This window comes from Caretta caretta, chromosome 18 (assembly GCF_965140235.1).
Source record: "Caretta caretta isolate rCarCar2 chromosome 18, rCarCar1.hap1, whole genome shotgun sequence".
In the NCBI taxonomy this organism is placed as follows: domain Eukaryota; kingdom Metazoa; phylum Chordata; order Testudines; family Cheloniidae; genus Caretta; species Caretta caretta.
In genome coordinates, this window is record NC_134223.1 from 6050529 (window position 1) to 6070535 (window position 20007).

Genomic DNA, 20007 nt, shown 5'->3' on the forward strand with positions numbered 1-20007 from the left:
CAGCCATCTCTTTGGGGTCCAATTGACAAGCATTTATCTCTTCTAAGATGTGGGTTGTCACAGATGCAGCCGATGTGTCTTCTATAACTTGAACATCTAGAAATACATCTACTGGCCTACCACTGACATCATGGTAACATACACAATGACTTAAATACTTGATGCCCATTTGCATCGGTGCATTCATCAGCCGTGTATGCAAATTTTTTGAATGTGGTGAGAGAGTTCTTCACTTTTTCAACTGTTGTGTCTTTCACTGTTGCACCACACGCGTCTAGCCAGTCAGTTGAGTTTCTTGAAGAAAGACAGTGAGCATTTGCTGGTCTTGTTCAGAACCGGTGTTCAACTTCAGGGTGAACAAGTGACAATGCACTTAACACTGGCCTCCAGTTTGTAGTGTGCAGTATCTCTTGCTTAAATAGAAAGTATGATGCCACGGCCATGTTTATTTGCATGAACTGTGTTGTGTCTCCAGCATTCTTAACAGCCTCATTAACATTCACCGGTGTTGTCCTTGGTCAGTGGAGACTCAGAGTTCAGAGCTGCTTTCACATGAGTTCACCTCCCAGGTTGGGGGGCAAGAAGGCTGGGGGGAGGGATAGCTCAGTGGTTTGAGCATTGGCCTGCTAAACTCAGGGTTGTGAGTTCAATCCTTGAGGGGGCCATTTAGGAATCTGGGGCAAAAATTGGGGATTGGTCCTGCTTTGAGCAGGGGTTGGATTAGATGATCTCCTGAGGTCCCTTCCAACCCTGAGATTCTATGATCCTAAGGCGCCTTGCTCGTTCCTCCAGCTGCTCACTGTTCACTCTGGCCACTGTTGTTCGTTGTGCCACCGTTCACTCTATTGGTCTGTTGCCAATGGCCCTGCGCCGTCACCTTCAGCTGCCACCTGCCACTGTGACGTCTGCGAGTGGGTTTCTTGAGGTTCCACCCAGCTCTCCGTGATTTCAGCTAAGCTCTCAGTGGGGGAACCTCACTGCGAGTGCAGCTGGGCCGTCTCTTCCACAGAAACACTGTCCCACAGCAGGTCTAAGCACTTAGACCTGATTATCAGTGATTTCAGCTGTAGTGGTCACTTAACAGAACAAAAGACTCTCTATGGAGCCTAATCAGCGCTGTCTTTAAACAGTGGAGAGGGGCAGGTCCAATAGTCCTTGTGACTCAGACAGACCATCAAGCAAAACACCTGTCCCCACCCTCTCTCTTGATGCCCTCAATCAGCAGAGGCTAAGGATAGTTCTACTGCCTTTTACTCCTACAATAAGAACAACAACATTTATACCCCCCCCACCCCACCCCACATTCAAGTGATTTGTAACCCAACCCCAGCCAAAATCTATCACTTGGGCAACACAGCTCTGTTTGCTGGATACCTAGGTAGATTAGGTGTGAATGTAAATACAATCTGGTCCTGAAGCCTTTCCCCCCAGCCCCCAGCTCATCACCTGCTGTCAGGGAGAGCTCATTTAGATGTTGCTTACAAATCATCATTTGAAATGATTAGGTTGGCCAGCGTCACCGAAATGAATGCTCTGACATGGTCATAAAAGCAACAGCTGTACAAGGAAGCTAGTCTATGTTCCTACCTTTCAAATCTATGATACTTTTTCAGATACATGTATTTTATCATACACTGTATAAGCTTTAAAAGTGTGTATTAATGTTTCAATTTCAATTCACATTTCCAAACAATCACTAAATTGGCAATACTGCATGTAACTAGTTCACAGAACTGGAGGGGGGGTGTTGGGGAAATTCAGGGGGGTAAACACCCCCATGGGGGGGGGTGTAGGGAAATCCCTGGTGGGAGGGGGCCAGGTGGAAGAGATATTTGGCAGGCTGAGACCTTCTATGGGAGCCAGGCCCCATTTAATTGGCAAGCAGGCCAAACCCTGGGGCAAAGCAGGGCAAAGACCTGGGTTAGCTCAAAGGTCCCTCTCTGGAAGGGGCCAAATCCAAGTAGCCTGTGAGAATGGTAGGATTTGAAGCTGGTTTCCATCCCCGCACCCCACCCCCACTCATGGGGATGTCCTTGTGTCGGGGGTTTTGGTCAGTTCGGGTTGGATCTCGGTTTCCAGCTGGCATCCATTGCTGTGACATTTTAATCCACTCTATTAAGCTGTGGTGGGGGAGGAGAGGGGAGGGAAAGATGCCCGATGTATCAGCTGAAAAGAGACTTGGGGGTTCTGCTGGGTGCCCCAACCCCTAGCTTTACTGATCCCTGCCTCTTCATCGCAAACAGCAAGGAGCGCATTGGGGTGAAAGGATTACCCGGCGTCGGTGAAAGATCACGGGGGAGCGAAGGGGATCCCACCAAGGGAATTCAGACTAGTTAGCCAGGCTGCTCTGGCTGAAGCTAGGAGTTTATTCCCCCTTCCCCCCCATCCCTGGCTGCATCCAAGCATGGAGTTGGGGGCTCTCTGCAGAGGGAGGGGGAAGTGTTACAGCCATTTGCAGCTCCTGGCACCCCGACCGCTCCCCTGGGCGAATCGGGTGGGGTTTGACCTTCCAATGTCTCCGATGGGCCTGTGTTCGAACAGCTGAGGTGAAGAGCTTGGAAATAGACTGGAGGGGAAGGAGTGAGTCACCTGCTCCAGGAATAAACTTTTCGACAGGGCCAGGGCAGCCGGGATGGAGGGCAGCAAGTTGCCAACGCCACCCACAGCAGCGGGCACGACGGGTGCCGTGGCTGGAGCCACCTGAGACTGTCCGATCAGAGAGAGCCCCCCGCCCCCATGAGCCAGTCCCAGGCACCGCTGAGAGGCAGAGCATGGCCAGAGATGCAGGACAGGAACTGGGGCAGAAGGTTATGACTCCAGGATGGTACCTGGGGCATATGAAACCTAAGCCGGGGGATCAGCTCAACACCCCTCCTCCTGGCACCATAGGGATGCCCTGGACTCAGTGTGCTGGCAAGTGGGGGGCACCGCATCAAGCTTCTCCTGCACTGATGTCCAGAGCCCAGAAGAGAGCTCTGAGCCAGCAGCTCTGCCCGAGGGCACCATGGTGGGGCTGAATTCGAGGCCAGCTTGCACTACGAAGGACCTCAAGTGGCTTCTCTCCAATGGGAGAGTTCAAGCCTTGCCTGGAGCCTGCTGCTACCGGGCCTTATTCACTGGTTGTGTATTTGTGTGGCGTGAGCATGCGTGTGCAGGGGTATGTGCGTAGGCACTGTGTATGGGGCAGGCATGTGCAGGGTGTGCGAGGGGCGCGTGCAGGGTGTGTGCTCAGTGCAGGTAGGACAAGACTTGGAGAGTGTAGGGGGTGCTGGCTGGATGCCCCGGCAGCCCAGACTTCGTCCATAAAGCTCAGCCATGGACTCCAAGGGCGAGTTCAGTGCCTTGATCTAGGGGCGCCATGGGACGCTGCCCCAGACACAGCACGTGCTGTGAGGGTGGAGGCTGGCGCTGGGGTACCGCTGGCAAAGGATGTTCGGTCAAGGTGCAGGCCAGGCTTGTCCAGCTCTGTGGCCATCATCAGCCCCAAACTCTCTGTGATTCCCCAGCTCCTGGCAGTGGTCACGAGAGCCCCGAGCCAGGGGGTCATCTCACGGGCATTGTAAGGAACGAGCTAATCTGCCAGTGACAACCCCCTGACCCTCCTTATGGGCCGGCCAGACCCCTGTACTATTGCCCCCAACAGCCACAGGAGTGTGAAGCATCATTGCAAGACCAAGCCAGCTGGAGAGCCAGCCCTGGTTGCTGACGCCTGCTTAGGGCTTTGACTCCTAACAGTGCCCAGCCCTCCGGCTGCCTGCCAAGTATGTGGGAAAAGAGGATATTTATCAATGAATGTAGGTGAAAGGTGCCGGAGACGGACCAGAACAAGCACAGGCCATGGCAGTGCAGGGTCCCTGCTCTGATGAGGGGCAGCAGTCTTGACCTGCAAGGACCCACGTTCTGTCTCAATGTCCCATTCGATCTCCGGTCCCTCTGTTGAGGGTGCCCAGCTGGGCGTTTGTGACGGAGGCAGCCCCAGTGGGCTCAGGCTCCCCACACTCCTTGCACGTGGCTCACAGAGCAGTGGTGAGAAGGGGCCCAGCTGTGATAGCGAGACCAGACGCCTCTGTCCTGAGTCCAGATGGATTGACTGGAAACCGCTTCCAGCGCAGCGTGAGAACGGCGGGGGACCGCTCCCCAGCACGGGGTGGCCGAGAGGAGAGGAGCCTGGGAGAAGCTGCGATGGCAGCCACTGGGGGTGTCATGGCTGTGCCCCGTTCCCCAGGTTCTCCAGGGGCAGACAGTAGCAATAGCAATAGTGAGACCTCACCTGGAATACTGTGTGCAGTTCTGGTCTCCCATGTTTAAGAAGGATGAATTCAAACTGGAACAGGTACAGAGAAGGGCTACTGGGATGATCCGAGGAATGGAAAACTTGTCTTATGAAAGGAGACTCAGGGAGCTTGGCTTGTTTAGCCTAACTAAAAGAAGGTTGAGGGGAGATATGATTGCTCTCTATAAATATATCAGAGGGATAAATACCAGAGAGGGAGAGGAATTATTTAAACTCAGTACCAATGTGGACACAAGAACAAATGGATATAAACTGGCCACTAGGAAATTTAGATTAGAAATTAGACGAAGGTTTCTAACCATCAGAGGAGTGAAGTTTTGGAATAGCCTTCCGAGGGAAGTAGTGGGGACAAAAGATCTATCTTGCTTTAAGATTAAACTCGATAAGTTTATGGAGGAGATGGTATGATGGGATAACATGGTTTTGGTAATTAAATATTCATGGTAAATAGGCCCAATGGCCTGTGATGGGTTTTTAGATGGGGTAAGATCCAAGTTACCCGGGAAGGAATTTTCTGTAGTATCTGGCTGATGAATCTTGCCCATATGCTCAGGGTTTAGCTGATCGCCATATTTGGGGTCGGGAAGGAATTTTCCTCCAGGGCAGATTGGAAGGCCCTGGAGGTTTTTCGCCTTCCTCTGTAGCATGGGGCACGGGTCACTTGCTGGAGGATTCTCTGCTCCTTGAGGTCTTCAAACTACAATTTGGGGACTTCAATAGCACAGATATAGATGTGAGGTCTTTTTTAGGAGTGGTGGGTGAAATTCTGTGGCCTGCATTGTGCAGGAGGTCAGACTAGATGATCATAATGGTCCCTTCTGGCCTAAATATCTATGAATCTATGAATAGCAATGAACCAAGAGGATGCGACAGTCAGGATTTACCAATCATTTATAACAAACCAAACCAATTTATATACAGAATAACTCCAGCATAGGGTCAATGGGAAATGCAGCCTCCCTCCCCCCCCCCCCCCCGAATGCCCCCATGGCAGGTGTAGCCATGTGCTATTGGCTCCTTCCCTTTATTCAGTGCATGTATGGATCACGCTTGACACACGCCCACTGGGAGGAAGAGTTGCCAAGGCTAGGCTGATCTTGTGGGCTCCTCCAACCCTCCTGGCCCTTTGCGTGGGGACCTGGCTCCAACTGGATTTAGAGCTGTCAAACCTAGACTCTGCCAAATTGTGTCTCCTTCCGTGTGTCTGTCCGTGCCCCTCTCTCTTCTCCACCCTCTGTACACATGCTCAATGTTGGACTCCTTCGGTTCCCCTGAGCCCATTGCTGGGCACAGGGGGTGCTGTCTGGTGCTCCTAGGTTCTGTTCCCAGCTCTGACTCTTGTGCCTTGAGGAATGGGATTAATGGCTGTATAAATAGGAACGATCCCCTCCCAGCACTCACACTATTGGTTCTGGTCAGACTCACCCTCCTGGGATTTGCCCCTCAATTCCTGAGGCAGGACTTGTACTTACAAATATAAATAAATCATAACCCAGACTCCCTCTCAAGCTGTTCCTACAGATTCCCTCCTGCATCTAGTTTTCTTGGAGCTTTTTATACTCCTGAACTGTATCTAATGAGACCCACCTGTTCTGGCTGCCATGGTGAGTCAGCAAAATAGCTCTGTGCATCTTAAATGCAGGGTCTTAAAGCCTGGCACCTGATCACAGTGCTACTTACTGAACTCTCAGGGCTGTAGTGAGGCTTGGGTGGCATGTGTAAAATTCTCTATAAGAGTTGGGACTGACCCAGACTTCAGACTTGGATTTGAGCATCGCCAGAGTTCAGGAGTGTTTGGATCTGAGGGTACAGTTGGGGACCCCCCCTCTATGCTACACAAATGCTTGAGTAGGTCTTTCCCCCTCCCCACCAGAGGGAGCACTGCCCCAGGAACGACCAACGCCTTTGTTCAGCGAGAGTCCCACCAGCTATTTAGCTCTTATCCACAAGCTCCGACTTTCTCACTGGGCAAAATCTGTGCGCGGAGGTGAATTGTAATAGTTCTACGAAAGACCCTCCAGGGCCAAATACATTGATTCCCAAGGGAGTTCCACTGGTTTACACCAGAGATGAATGTGGTGATCCTGTGTCTAAAACTCTGCCAGGGACTCAGTGTTGTCTGGTCTTATCTTGTGTCGTACAAACCGAACAGGAGGGGGAGCGACACAGCCCGATGCTGATGTCATGTAATTTCCTTCTCCCCCCATGCCCTGCTGCACAGCTCTGCTGCTCTGGGACTTCCTTCTTATCACCCCTCCCAGTGGATTTCCGCTTACAGAGCCGCTGATGTCTCCTGGGAAACGGGAGAAATCTTATGCACAGAAACACTTCTGCTCCCATCTCTCTCAGGTAGAGCTCAGTCCGAGGGATGAAACTGGTGAGTTCTTCTCATTAGACCCAATCCATCCCTGGTGCAAGCTCCGCTGAAGTCAGTGCTCTCGAGTCTCCTCTCACACCGGTGTAGATCAGGAGTAACTCCATTCAGTGGGGCTACAGCAGTGTAAAACCAGGGTCAGAGAAGAATCAGGTCCAGTGAATTTCGTCTTATAAATGAATAAAATGTTAGCCCAAAACGGTCTGCCTGGATCTCCCTATACAGAAATTGTTATTTGAACCTCCCGAGGGCTAGGCCCTTGGTCAGTTGAGGACCTCACTGCCTACTTCCCTAGGGTGGGACAACCTGCTACACCTACTAGCCTGGGAGGAATTTGTTTCCCATCGGGACAAGAGTTCCAGGTTACACACTGGGGGCTAAACTTTCCTCCCAGTTGCGTCAGCACAAGCCCATTGGGCCAGATCCTGATCTCAGTTACGCTGGGGTAAATCCAGAGGAGCCAGGGCCAAATCCTGCTCTCTCTGAAGTTCATGGCAAAACTCCTAAGTGGTGCCAGGGCTAAATCATTCTCTCATTAAAGTCAGGCATAGGGGCCAATTGGAAGTCAACAGCAAAACTCGCAGGGCCAGCTCCTGAGCTGGTGGAAATCTGTATAGCTCCCTGGACTTCACTGCAGTCAAATTAAGTCAATGGGGTCATACCGCTGGACAGCAGCTCAGGATCTGGCCCCCAATGACTTCAGTGGGACCAGGACTTTGCCCCTATGCTGGTGTAACTGTGAGCAGAATTTGGCCCAATGTCCCTTGCTTTTGTTGAAGCGTTGAAAGAAGCCCCAGCTGCTCTTTAAAGAGTAGGGCATCTCAGGCCAGCTGCTTCCCCTTGCCCCGCCTCACCCCCCTGGCGCCAGCCACTCAGATTTTGATTTCAGTCCGGAAGGTCTGCTGGACATGCTCTGTGTGTTTGGCTGGGTGCCGCTTGGCTTTGACGGTGAGGGTGCCATCCACACCCAGGGCAGAGGTGACGGACGTGGGGTTCATGTCTTCAGGCAGCTGGCACTTATGGGTGAAGGTGTTCATGACGGTCCCATCCGCGGCTAGCTGGAAGGGAGAAAGAAACAAAGGTGGGTCACGCTGGGGGATACAGCACGGCTGGCATGGCGGCCTCTGTTTGCCCCAGGCCATGGGTGAAAGAATGTGGACCCTGGGCCAAAAGGAGGGTTGCTTCTTTAGGGCAGATTAGGAGAAGAGATGGGAAAGCTGTTGTCTGTTCTGGCTCTGCCATTCCCTGCTTGTGATCTTATGTGAGTCACTTCCCTGCTCCTTGTGATTTCTAATCAGATTTACCTGCTCCCCAGGTATGCTGGGTGGCACCTGATATTTACGAGTGGCTTGGACTGGGAAGGGAGGGAGTGGTTAAAGGAGACTGGGCGTCATGACGCCGGAGTCCTGTTCCTGGATCTGCCGCTGTGCCCCCTCTGCGCTCTGGTGCCCCGCATCTGACAAAAGGACCGAATACCGACTGACCGCCGGGATGGGGTGGGAGCTTCATTCCTAGGGTTGCCAACTTTCCAATTTCTGAAAACCAGACACCCCTGCTCTGCCCCCTCCCCTCCCCCTTCCCTAAGGCCCCACCCCCGCTCACTCCTCTCCCCTCTAATCAAAACAAAAACACCTAAACTCCAAAGCAGGAATTATTGCAGAAAATGGCACGTTTCCGACCAATGGCACGTTTCCAACTTCTTTCAATCTTAATCATTATAACAACGTGGTCTGAGGAGAGGTGTGGGGCGAAGATTTGCTGCAACACTTATATTCATATTTGTCAGGGGACTTTGGGAAGTGTTAAGGAGTTACTCGCTACTATACAATAATCACCATTACCTATATCCCTAACACTGCACTGAACCCGAGCTGGTGTAGAAAAGAAGAGGGAAAAGACTAGTGCCATCATAGAATATCAGGGTTGGAAGGGACCTCAGAAGATCATCTTGTCCAACCCCCTGCTCAAAGCAGGACCAATCCTCAATTTTTGCCCCCAATCCCTAAATGGCCCCCTCAAGGATTGAACTCACAATCCTGGGTTTAGCAGGCCAATGCTCAAACCACTGAGCTATCTCTCCCCCCGCAGATGGACCCTTCACAGCCCTTCCACAGAGAACAGTCGGGATACCAATAGTTACTACACAACGTACTGTGCATCATGAAATATAAACTCAGCAAATGCATTTTGGCAACAGAAGCCTGCTCTGATTCCCCCTCTCCCCTCTGTACAATGAAAGCAAAACAGGGACTTTCGCTGGCTGCATTTTCATTTTGGCTGAAAAGTTCATTCTTGCCCCCTCCTCTGTCCAAAGAGCCGACACCTGAGCCTCACCGTCAACAAGATCACATTTAGATCAGGTGAAGTGTTTCCTCTTTGTGCTGTTCAGAGAAAAAGTCCAGGGCTCAAGTAGGCAAGTCTGGTAATAACCCCAACAAGGCCGCGGGTAGTTAGGACCCTCTTTAAGACACATCATTGAGGGAAGAATGTGGGGAGAAGGGGAGAGATTGGCTCTACTGAGCTAAACCTCCAGCGCCCACACCAAAAGGTTCCTAAAAAAGTCAAAGACCTTTAAATAAACTCCAATTCTGGCACAATGACACCCCACCCCCCCCAACACACATATACCCACCAGAAATGAGGGTCAGCACATAGTAATTTCAGGGAGTTGGGATCTGGGAGGGGGGCATTGTGGTCTCCATGTTTTTCCTGGGGAATGAGGGAGAGGGGAACTGGCTCTAGGTCCTGCAAAGGGGCGGTGGGGAGTGTGCATGGGCAGGGTGCATGCCTGGGAACGGGGGGGTGAGGCTCAGAGCCAAGGCGGCCCCATTGAGGGAGAAGGGCGCATGGGGTTTTGCAGCTGCAGGGGCTGGCTGGGGACACAGTGGCTCCAGGCTGTGTGTACGGGGGAGGAGGGGGTCGGCAGCGTGGTGAAATGCTGCTCGCAGCCCCCGCTCCCTCCGCCAAGCAGCAGGCGGAGCCCCTCTGCCCAGGGAAGCAGGGGTCCTCCCGCCGGGGCTGAGCAGGGACCCCCTTCCCCACGGACTGCCCCTGGTGCTGGGCAGGGGGCACAGCAGGTGTGCGGAGGAGTGGGAGGGGTGCCCTGTCCCGGCTACTCATCCGTGCAAGGTGGGAGCTGGTGGCGGCGTGGCGAAGTCGCTGCCCGGGGGTCCCCTGGTGCCGCGGGGCAGGAGCAGCAGCAGGAGTGGGGGGGAGCAGTGGAGACTGGGCTGCTCCGGGGCGCACTCTCGCTGCCCATCCCCAATGCTGCTGCCACTGGGGGAGGCGGCGTGTGAGAGGTGGGTGCACACTGGGGGAGCAAAGCAGGAGGGCACGGCCACTTGCTGCTCCCTGGTGCCGGCTCTGGGCCACGATCCCCTGGCAGCGCCTTCCTTCCTGTCTGTCCACCTACATGGCCCCAACTGTTCCGGCACCCCTGCAAGTGGCAACCGGACTTTGGCTGTCCGGTCAGTGTTTCTGACTGGACACTGTCAGGTGCGATTTTTGACTGGACTTTCCGGTCGAAAATTGGACACCTGGCAACCCTGCCTTCGTTCCTGGTTGGAAAGCGCTTTCTGACTGCAGACAGAAGGTGCTGGAGACAGGCAAAGGCCTGTTATTGTGGGGAAGGCCTGTCTGTGCATCTTCGGAGGCACTGCTGGGCCTGCTCCATGGTGGGGCGGCCACACACGCCTCTTGGAGCGGATGGCATTGTTCTCACAGGTGGTGTGCGGCGTCAACGGTTGTGTAGGAGCTCTAGGCCCGGAGGAGCTCACATCTACTCAAGTAACCAGCCTCTCCCAAGGGGTACCACTGTAGGGAGTGTGGAAGGGGTCATGGCTGTGGGGCAGCTGTAGCTCACAGCACCTCCTAGTGGCAGAGGCTAAGACTGGGGTGGCTGTGAGCTCCCCAAACCGTTCTCTACAGCGCCTCCTGCTGTATGGGGCTGATTGTGCATGGCCACTGCATCCCACCTTACAGCGCCTCCTGCTGTATGGGGCTGATTGTGCGTGGCCACTGCATCCCACCTTACAGCGCCTCCTGCTGTATGGGGCTGATTGTGCGTGGCCACTGCATCCCACCTTACAGCGCCTCCTGCTGTATGGGGCTGATTGTGCGTGGCCACTGCATCCCACCTTACAGCGCCTCCTGCTGTATGGGGCTGATTGTGCGTGGCCACTGCATCCCACCTTACAGCGCCTCCTGCTGGAAGGGGCTGATTGTGCGTGGCCACTGCATCCCACCTTACAGCGCCTCCTGCTGTATGGGGCTGATTGTGCGTGGCCACTGCATCCCACCTTACAGCGCCTCCTGCTGGAAGGGGCTTGCGTGTCAGTAGCTGTAATCTGCCCACACCCAGTGCTTGTGCACTACTCTCTACAGTGTCTCCTGCTGCGAGAGGCTGAGAGCTCCTTCCGAGCCAGAGCTCCTGCAACATACATGACAGCGCCTCCTACTGCAGTAGCTGTGTGCTCCCCCCCTCCCACCCCCGCTCAGATGAGTTGAGCTGAGCCTGAGTTGTTCGCTGAGGTGTTTCCAAACAAGGAGGCTGGAGCTGCACAGTAGAGTTTGGGGAAGGTTACATCATTCTGCAGCTCCCACTGGAGCGATTAAGAGCACATCGTTAGAGCACGGTGCACCGTGTCTCCGTGGATACTCTCCAGAACACAGTGTCCCCAGAACCTGGCCTGGGAGTGAGCAGGTGTCGGTGCTCGTGAGCGGCACAGAGCCCTTGAATAGCAGAGAAGATCAGTATGTACCAGCCAGCCTCATAATGAATTTAGCACCAGGGAGAGGTGACAGCACTGGAGAATGCTGTCCTCATGCCCTGTATATCCCCAGGACGGGTGCAGCCTGGGCACTAGCAGGGCAAGTTTTCCCGGTATTGTCCCATTGCCAGTGTGCTTTGATGCTGCCCTAGAGGGACCTCCTCTGGGGCGGAGAGGGCAGCATGTGCAGTCTAGGGGGGTCTACCCTGTGCTAGCTCTGCTGCCAGTGCTGGTGGTGTGATTTAGGGTCCTGCCTGAGACCCATCAAACTCATGTCATATGATGGCCTCCAAACTGCCCTTTAATCAATGAAATAGTCCTGTACCCGGTGCCTTATGCACACTCCATACCACATGCTCCTTGCCCCGAAGAGCAGCTCACAATTGGAGTTAGGACAAAGCCAAGAGAACAGGTGAGGTCAGCTCGGATGTAAGGGCTATCAAGGATGAGATGGGAAGGGAACCGGCCACAAGAAGAAGGGGGGACTCTGAAGAAGTGGATAGAAGATGCCTAATAGGTGAGACCAGCTGTCCAAAGGGCAGGATGCTAGAAGACATGAGGCCCAGAGTGGGAAGAGAAGAGAGATGTGAGTGGAGCAGGATCTCCAAGGGCTGGGTAAGGAAATTGAGTCTGATGGGGTGAAAACTACCAGGTGATACCAGCATTCAGGCGCAAACCACCGACAGATGGCAAAAGGCCCCCGAGCCCAGTAACGGTCCCCTGAGCCAGCTGACCTGTTGCTATCTACACTTCAGCATAATTCAGGAGCTCATTATGGGGGTGGTCCTGGCTGATGCTCCAGCAAGCTGCAGTGGGAAGGATGATCCAGGTATGGGAAAGGGGCCCATGTGCCAGGAGGAAAACCCTGGAGCAGCTCGGGAGGGGGGTTAAAGAAAGGAAAGTATTGATGGCAGGTGGCTCAGGGCCTGATTCTCCTCTCACTCAGGTGGATGTAAATCAGGAGTCACTTCACTGAAGTCAGCGGAGTGACACCAGCATATATGAGAGGGGGTCCATGCCCAGGTCTTCTGGCACTTTCCAAAGCAGGTACAGTAATTTGTATGGGCAGAGTCACCAGCCTGCGGTTGTTCTGGGACAGCATCTCCCAGCACCCATAGTGCTCTTTCCCCAAAGGTGCTGGAGGGGATGGTAGAGGGTACTGAGAAGGGAGATGTCATTTGAGCTGCCACAAAGGGGTGGCACTTGACTTTGGGATGATAACAGCGTTTACCATCTTGGGCCAGGTGACACCTTAGAGTGATGAAATGGGGCAGTGTGTGAAGCACAGCCCCGAGCAATCTCGGGCTTCCCAAAGTACCCACAGAGAGAGCGAGCTGTGGGAAGGGAGGGTTCTGACCCAGCTCTCCCATGCTTCTTCTGGTAGTTAATAAATCAGGTCTGATTCTGGTCTCGCAGAGGTGTAAATCACCAGCCACGCTAGTGAAGTCATTGCAGCCCCATTGGCATAGGTGGACCAGAACACAAGCTCTGGCATGCCTGCTCCGAACACAAGCTCTTGAGTCCCAGATGCTGGACAGAACTGCCCTGCCTGCTGTGGAATCTCCTGCAGAGCCCTCGCTCAGCACATCGCCCCACTCCATCCTGGGGCAGCGATCTGTGTTGGGACGTGATGGGGCAACAGGGTGGTGAAGGGGCACAAGTGTCCCAGCGAGGTGACCGGACCAACGAAACCCACAGGGCCAGCCGTTAAAAGTGAAGATGAGAAGATTCCACTGGGACAAGCATCCCGAACCCCAGATACTGAACTGAGCTTAGCCAGACCCGCAGGGTTCAGGTCTAGAGCTTGGCCTGGAAATCCCCCAAAATCAAGATGGTTAAACCTCGAAAAAGGGACAGGGCTGGTTTCAGACTGAGAGGAAGGTCTGGGGGTAACAGGCCCATTAAAGGGAACTGGGCTTAGGGATCCTGTTCCAGGCCCGGTGTTCCCAGCTGGGCCAATGAAGAGGGCAGGGCAGCACCTGGGGGCTATAAAAGACCAGTCAGGTGGCCGGCAGGAGAAGAGAGCTGTTAGAGAGAGAAGGTGGTTTCAGGGAGAAGGTTGAAGGCAGGAATGCAGCATGGGTGTTTGAGGCAGGCGGAGCGGCAGAGGGAGATGCCTGCTGACTCGGAGCGGGGCTGAGGGCCAAAGGCAGGGAAGCAATTGGCACCTCCCCACTGATGTCTCTTTGCTGGAGAACTGGACTCTGAGAAGGCCACGGGGAGTGAGGGATGCTCCCAGCAGAGAGGCTGTGCGGGTTCCCCTGGGAAGACCAGGATTGCACCCCAGAAAGAAGGGCAGAGGACTGGAGGCGTGGCAGGAGACACGGGGATCTGGTGAGAATGAAGCCAGGTTTTAAGGGTTCTGTGTTCTGGGGGTGATCTGGACTGTGGATTAGGGACTGTTTGCACTATTGAGGGATTTGAGGATCAGCTTCTGCCAAGTTGGAAGGGACTCAGAAAGGAAACTGGGGTGAGAGGCCACTTGCAGGGCTGCCCTGTGGGGCGGCCCAGCTGGGTTTGAGTTGTGGGGGCGCAGGCTCAGCCTAAGCTCGGGGCCGAGGTCTGGGTGGAGATTTGGGACAGGGTCACTGTATTTTGGAGGAACACATGGCCTGGGACTTGGTGTACACCCCTGTCTTGTTCTGCCCATGACTCCTACAAGACTCTGTCAAGGGGACAGATCTACCCAGGGCAGAGGGAGCATTATGGGCTGAGGGAGTGGCCAGTGCTGCTACTCCAGGCCCTGTGCACATGGAAGGCCGCTGTGGTGGAGCCATTCACCTTCTCGGCGTGGACCTCGATCTGGTTGTTGGAGGTGGTGACAATGATGTCCTCGGGGGAGAAGTCGCTGACGTCCACGGCAAACTGGTAGGTGTCCCCCAGAGTTTTAATGTTCCCCATGTTGCCTGGCCGGGCTGCTGGGAGAGGAAAGAACAAAGTGAATCATTTCTGATCCCTGTGCAGGGATTTCTCCCTGTGCCTGGGGTAGATCAGGGCCCATTCCAGGGTGACACGGGAATCCAGCTCTTTACCAGGAGCTGCTGTATACAGCTGGGTATGGAAATCTGGGAGAGTTTCTTATCCTTGATTGGAGCAAAAGAAGATGGTTCCCCACCACTAGATATTGGGCATGATCCCAAAGTCAGAAGGAGTCTTTATGGATTTTGGATCCGTATTAGTGGACCCCTCTCGCCTTATCAGTAACCCAAGCCTGGAGCTATGTACTCACCAGAAAAGCTTTTGATTGTCAGTGCTATTAAGGATGTATGGCAGTGGGGGGAAGAATGCTTGGGAAACCAAGGACTTGACTTTCAAAACTGCTTGTGCAAAGACTCATCGAATGGCGCATGTGCAAAATTGTTTGTGCAGTTGTGCACTTGATTTGCGCACAAAGTTACTGTGATTGCATTTGCACAAGCAAAGATGGCAGTTATGCATCTAACTGGCCGTCTGCATTTGCAATGACCAGATTCACACAGGAGTAAGGGAGCGGCCATAGTCAGACCAATGCTCTGACCATGCTGACCATGGCCAGTACAGGATGCTTCAGAGAGGGGTGTAAGACCCTGTATTGGACAATTATGGTGTAAGCTATCCATGGAAGTTCTTTCTGAACCAAGTTAGTGGTTGGCTAAGGCCCTGAGCATGAGTGTATCCTTCATACTCATTTTTAGCCTCCTTAAGGTAGCTGAGTGTTCCCATATCCACAGAAATGCCTAAACCCTTTTTGAATCCTACTGAGTTGTTAGCCTTAATGACACTCTTGTGGTGGTGAGTTCCATGAGTTAATTATGCCTTGTTTCCTTGTATGTGTGTGCAGTTGTGTGCCTCCTAAAGTCATGAGCTACAAACCTTCAGATGCAACTATTCCTAGTTAATGCTGGGGGGTTCTGCCCTTGCTTTGACACTGAAGGTCTCCTCAGCAAGGAGTTGCACAGTGAAACTAGCTCCTTTTCCTTCTTTCACCAATCCTGGTTTTGCCCAGATGTGGTCTGTTCCTACTCTGGGATCTTCCCTCTGAAAGAAATACTACAGTGCTCCACAGCAGTGGCCCCTGCCCTGCAGCAGGTAGGTCCCTGTTGTAAGGTGTGATGTTTAGGATCACGACTACAGAATAAGAGGACTTGTGGCACCTTAGAGACTAACCAATTTATTTGAGCGTAAGCTTTCTTGAGCTACAGCTCACTTCATCGGATATGCTCAAATAAGTTGGTTAGTCTCTAAGATGCCACAAGTCCTCCTGTTCTTTTTGCGGATACAGACTAACACGGCTGCTCCTCTGACACCTACTACAGAATAGTGCAGTGTAATGGGCCTGACTCTGCTTTCACTTTCCCCTGGTGTAAATCTGGAAAAAGACAATGGGCTTGTATTGGAGTAAGTGGCAGCAGGTCTGTTCCTATGCTGTGCTTCAAGCTCAGCTTTCAACACCAGGATCTGCCTCGTGATGAGTTTGCAGTTCTCAGCTTTGTTCGTCCTTGGGGGGGGGAGGGGCAATGGTAATTTGCCACCCCCTGGAACTGATGGCCGCCACGTGGGCCAGGCTAAGCTGCGATGCTTGTACAAAACCCTTCTGGGATGGTTCTGCTGGAGTCCCACTGTGCTCAGTTATCTGGTCAGTTGATAAAAAGCTGCGTTTTACAGGGCTGCGTCTGTCCTCACTCAATCTAACTGCACACAGCAAACAACTCATCCCCCTCCTGTCTGCGAATCGCACCCCGATTTTTATCAATTTGTCCATTTTATGCAAAAAAATCACCCAATAAACGGTTTATGGAGAACTTCGAGCTTGCCCTTTGCCTATGAATGGTTCACCTGGACCCTGCACTGTTGGGTAGGGGTGGACTTCACCCCGGTGCAGGGGGCCCCATCATGCATCACTTACGCGCTTGGGCCCACACACACCTCTGTAGAGAGGTCAGTGTGCCCCCATGGGATTGGCTGCCTGGGTAAGTCACGTGACATTGGTTCTCTTTCTGTTTCCTTACATCGATCTCTTTTTGGTTCCTTGAACAAATGACTTTTGGCTCCAAGACTCACTTTCATTGGCTCTCTGGGTGAAGGAAACATCCCTTGTGCCCGGGCTGGTGAAAACCAAGGGAAGAGGCTGCGTCAAAGCCCCTCAGGGACACTTAGCCAGATAAATCTCCCCAAATGCTTTTTCGTAGAGTTGGCCTGTCCTGCCCTTTATGGACTCTCACTACTGAAACACTTCAGCGGGCCCCCGAGATGGTAGCAGAAGTTTTCCTCTATATTCCTCTGGCTCCTTCTGTTGTCCCCCTTCCCATACAGATCTGCTGAGAAATCAGGGGCATGAGGGTGAGGCCCCTGCCCCCCGCTGACATGCTGGTGAGGGCATAGAGGTTGTTCCCCAGATAACCTCAGACAACACCTTCTCCTCTATCAGCCCCCCTATTCTCCATGGAAACAAAGGCTGCCTCTGGCCATGGACATCAATTCCTGCAATTTCCCTACAGACGTCCCATTGAACACGTGCTCGGGTGTCGTTGCACCCCCCCACCCCCAGTGAGTCCTGTACAAACACCCAGCAACCGGGGGCGAGCCCGGATCCCTTGTCTTGCTGAATCTGGCACTAGGCAAGTCTAGCACAGCAGGGACGACGTGGTCTCTGTCCCACATGTAAAGTGGCAAACTCAGGATTAGGAGGCACATCAGTCACTGCCCAGGCAATCCCTGGGGGAACGAAGGGGTCATGTTTCCTCCCCCCCGAGCCCACCAACTTCTGATGTCCCATTGGGGTCTCCCTCAATGCAGCTGCATGGCTAATGCATTTACACATAGGTCTGCCCCTCACCAACCTCTCATAGGGGGTAGCGCCTCCATCAGGACTGGAGTGTCTGGGAGCTCTTCCCCGGTTTGCACTCCTGCCCTACAGCGCAGCCCCATGGCCAGTGCTCCCAGAACGTCTGCTGCTGCGGAGGATGGAACAGGTTCTGCCCATCGTGTGGATGCGAGTAGCCTCCCCGGGAGCTGGCATTGCCCAGTCCTCTCTCCCTGCTTTCCCCCTTGAAAACAGGCGGGGAATATGCTGGGAACAAGCAACCGAGAGGAAACATCCCCCATGCTGGGAGATCCGGACTTCCCCCCTGCCCCAGCTGACTCCTCCTAGAAGCCCAGGTCTCTGGCTGCAGGAGTCATGACTCCCCAGTTACTGCTCTGTGTTCTGTACAGCTCCCCGTGCTTTGACAGGCTGGGGTTGCGGTGGCTCCGAGCGCCACTACACTGCCCTACTGATCTCTACAGCACCCCCTGCTGACGTGTGGCCAGCACTGGAAAAGTTGGGAGCCTCCCCACAGCCCGCAGCTTGAGCTGGGATGCACGTGGCTGTGAGCGCCTGCACCCTCCCCTAGAGCGCCCCCTGCTGGGAGAACTGGAGCTAGAGTCGGTGTAAGAGTCCCCCTCGTTCAGGGCTCCTCCAGCTTGCTCTGTTGTGCCTCTTGCTGGGGTCAGCTGAGGCTGGCTTGTCTGTAAGCTGTTCCACACTTGGCCCTCCTGCTCCGCTCCCTACCACCCGGCCTGCTGGGGGAGGAGGGAGCTCGAGGGGCCAGGAGCTTCCCTCCACCAGCCCATGATGCAGCCTCATGGTGACTCTTCAGGAGCTGGAGTAAGGACAGCGGTGAGAAAAAACCCTTTAATGCTAAGGGACGGACACAAAGGACCAGCTGGGAGACTAGACTGTTCTTCAGTAGAAGCAAGTTTTATCGCCATAGACAGAAGCAACCACCCGATCGCTCTGCCAACGAACACCCTTGATTTCCAGCCACAACCACTGCCCGCTTTGCCCCACTTCCCAGCCCGCCCGCAAACACTGCTGCCAGATCTCAGGCTGCACCTGCTGGCAGGTGCCAACTTGCCTGGGAACACCAGGGGCTCGTTGCGCGGCCTCATGAAGTTCCCGAAGTCGTCGCCGAACAGCCCGCGGGCTTTCTCCATGTGCTGATCCTGGGCCGGGGTGGGTGAGGAGCTCTGGTGGAAACTGCGCTCCGAGTGGAAGGCAGGGGAAGATTTCAAGCTCATTCACCTCCAGAGCCTTGTGGAGGGCGGGTGGAGAAACAACCCACCAGTCAGCCAACCACAGGTGGCGGGGGGGGGAATCCTCTTCTCTCCTCCTGGATGAAAATGGGAATCGAGCTTGTTCTGGGTGTCCCTGCCACTGTCCCCTTTACAGCAGGCTGGGAGGATGGAGCCAGCACAGTTCAGAGGCAGCTGATGGGCTTATAAAGCCCCTTTAGGTTCTAGGCTGCCTTCCAGCCCTCTTGAAATCAGGCTAAATTTAGGTGCTTCTGCATCACTTGGACGGCCGTGGAAACTTTCCCCTCCGCCAGAGCTCCAAACAAACAGTGTGGAGGAATCTGATCTCATTGCTGGCATTCCAGCCCGCCTGGATAATGCAGCTCTCGCTGGCTCCTGGCAGCACCAGGCTGCTGTGGGCTGATGGCCCAAAAAAAGGAAGTGTGTGGGGGGAGCGATATGTGCAAGCTCTGAGGGGAAAGGGATGTGTACTGATGTCATAGCATAATGTCCATTCTGGGATGACTGGGGGGCGATGGGACACACGGCTGCATTAATAACGCCCTTCTCCCATCTGAGGGTCTGCAAGCATCTCACCCCGCATGGGAGGTAGGTGTGTGCTAGCTGTGTTAGACAGGGAAACTGAGGCATGGCAAGGAGACGGGACTGGCCCAAGGTCACCCAGCAAGCCAAGAGCAGAGCCAGGATTAGAAGCCAGGAGCCAGGCTTTGGCACCGTTTTCCTTGATGACCCTACTTTCCCATCTGCCGGCCTTTGCTAGTCCCTAAGCACTTGGGAAATGTCACAGTGTCGGATGCAAGGAGAGGTTAGTATTGGGGAGATGAGGTCAGGGCTCTGCAGTGCCCCCTTCCTGAGGAAGTGGATAAAGAGGAAGGGCAGGTTACTGGTGCCTTTTGCTCCTTATCTGACAAAAAGAACAGGCACAGTTAGGTCGTAAATTAACCTGATGATTGTCAGAGTGACTCGGCCCCCTTCTGAGCCGAGGCTTCTTCTCCCAGGATGGGGCGGGGGAGGGAATTGGCATGAGCCAGGCAAAGAAAGGAGAATGGGTTAATAATGGGTAGCTACGGAGCAGCTGGAAGGCTTCTGCTCCTGGGGCGATGTGGCCGGAAGAGAGAATTTAAACAGGATAGAGAGAGCATAAAGGATCTCTGAAATGGGGCTGCAAGGCAGGGAAGGGGCTAGGGTGGGGAAGATCTGGGTCCAGGAGCCCTGGAAAAAGAGCTGGGTTAAAGAAATAGTGAGAGACCCTGAAAGAAGGTCTGAGACTGAGTCGAAAGACAGCTAGGTCTGCAAAGGGGCTGAGAGTGCACTAGGCAACAAACCCTGAGGGAGAGTTTGAGGGGGAAGAGAGCCTGGGCACCAGAGCCTTGAAACAGGGGCTGGGACTCCCCTCACGCAGTCTCAGGGCACAGGCATCTGGTGGTGTGAGGAGGTGGACTAAAGATTCCAGACACCCGGTGGTGAAAGAACAACGGTTACAATGGTTGTGCTGAATGACTCGGGAGTGCCAAAAG

General features: G+C 54.0%; 1 protein-coding gene across 3 annotated transcripts; it reads right to left on the bottom strand.

Annotated features, from left to right (window-relative positions):
* Positions 1-5167: 5167 nt before the first annotated feature.
* HSPB7 (heat shock protein family B (small) member 7) lies at positions 5168-18680 on the bottom strand. 3 transcript variants are annotated; one of them, XM_048825338.2, is made up of 3 exons: positions 18313-18680; positions 14219-14352; positions 5168-7726 (listed from the first exon to the last, which is right to left on the bottom strand). In XM_048825338.2, the coding sequence occupies exons 1-3, from the start codon at positions 18473-18475 to the stop codon at positions 7541-7543; spliced, it is 483 nt and encodes a 160-aa protein (XP_048681295.2). In that variant the 5' UTR covers positions 18476-18680; the 3' UTR covers positions 5168-7540. The 3 variants fall into 3 exon arrangements, with proteins under 3 accessions (XP_048681295.2, XP_048681294.2, XP_048681293.2); XM_048825337.2 differs by having other exon boundaries at positions 14219-14355; XM_048825336.2 differs by lacking the exon at positions 18313-18680 and adding an exon at positions 17257-17451 and having other exon boundaries at positions 14219-14355.
* Between the last annotated feature and the right edge of the window lie 1327 nt (positions 18681-20007).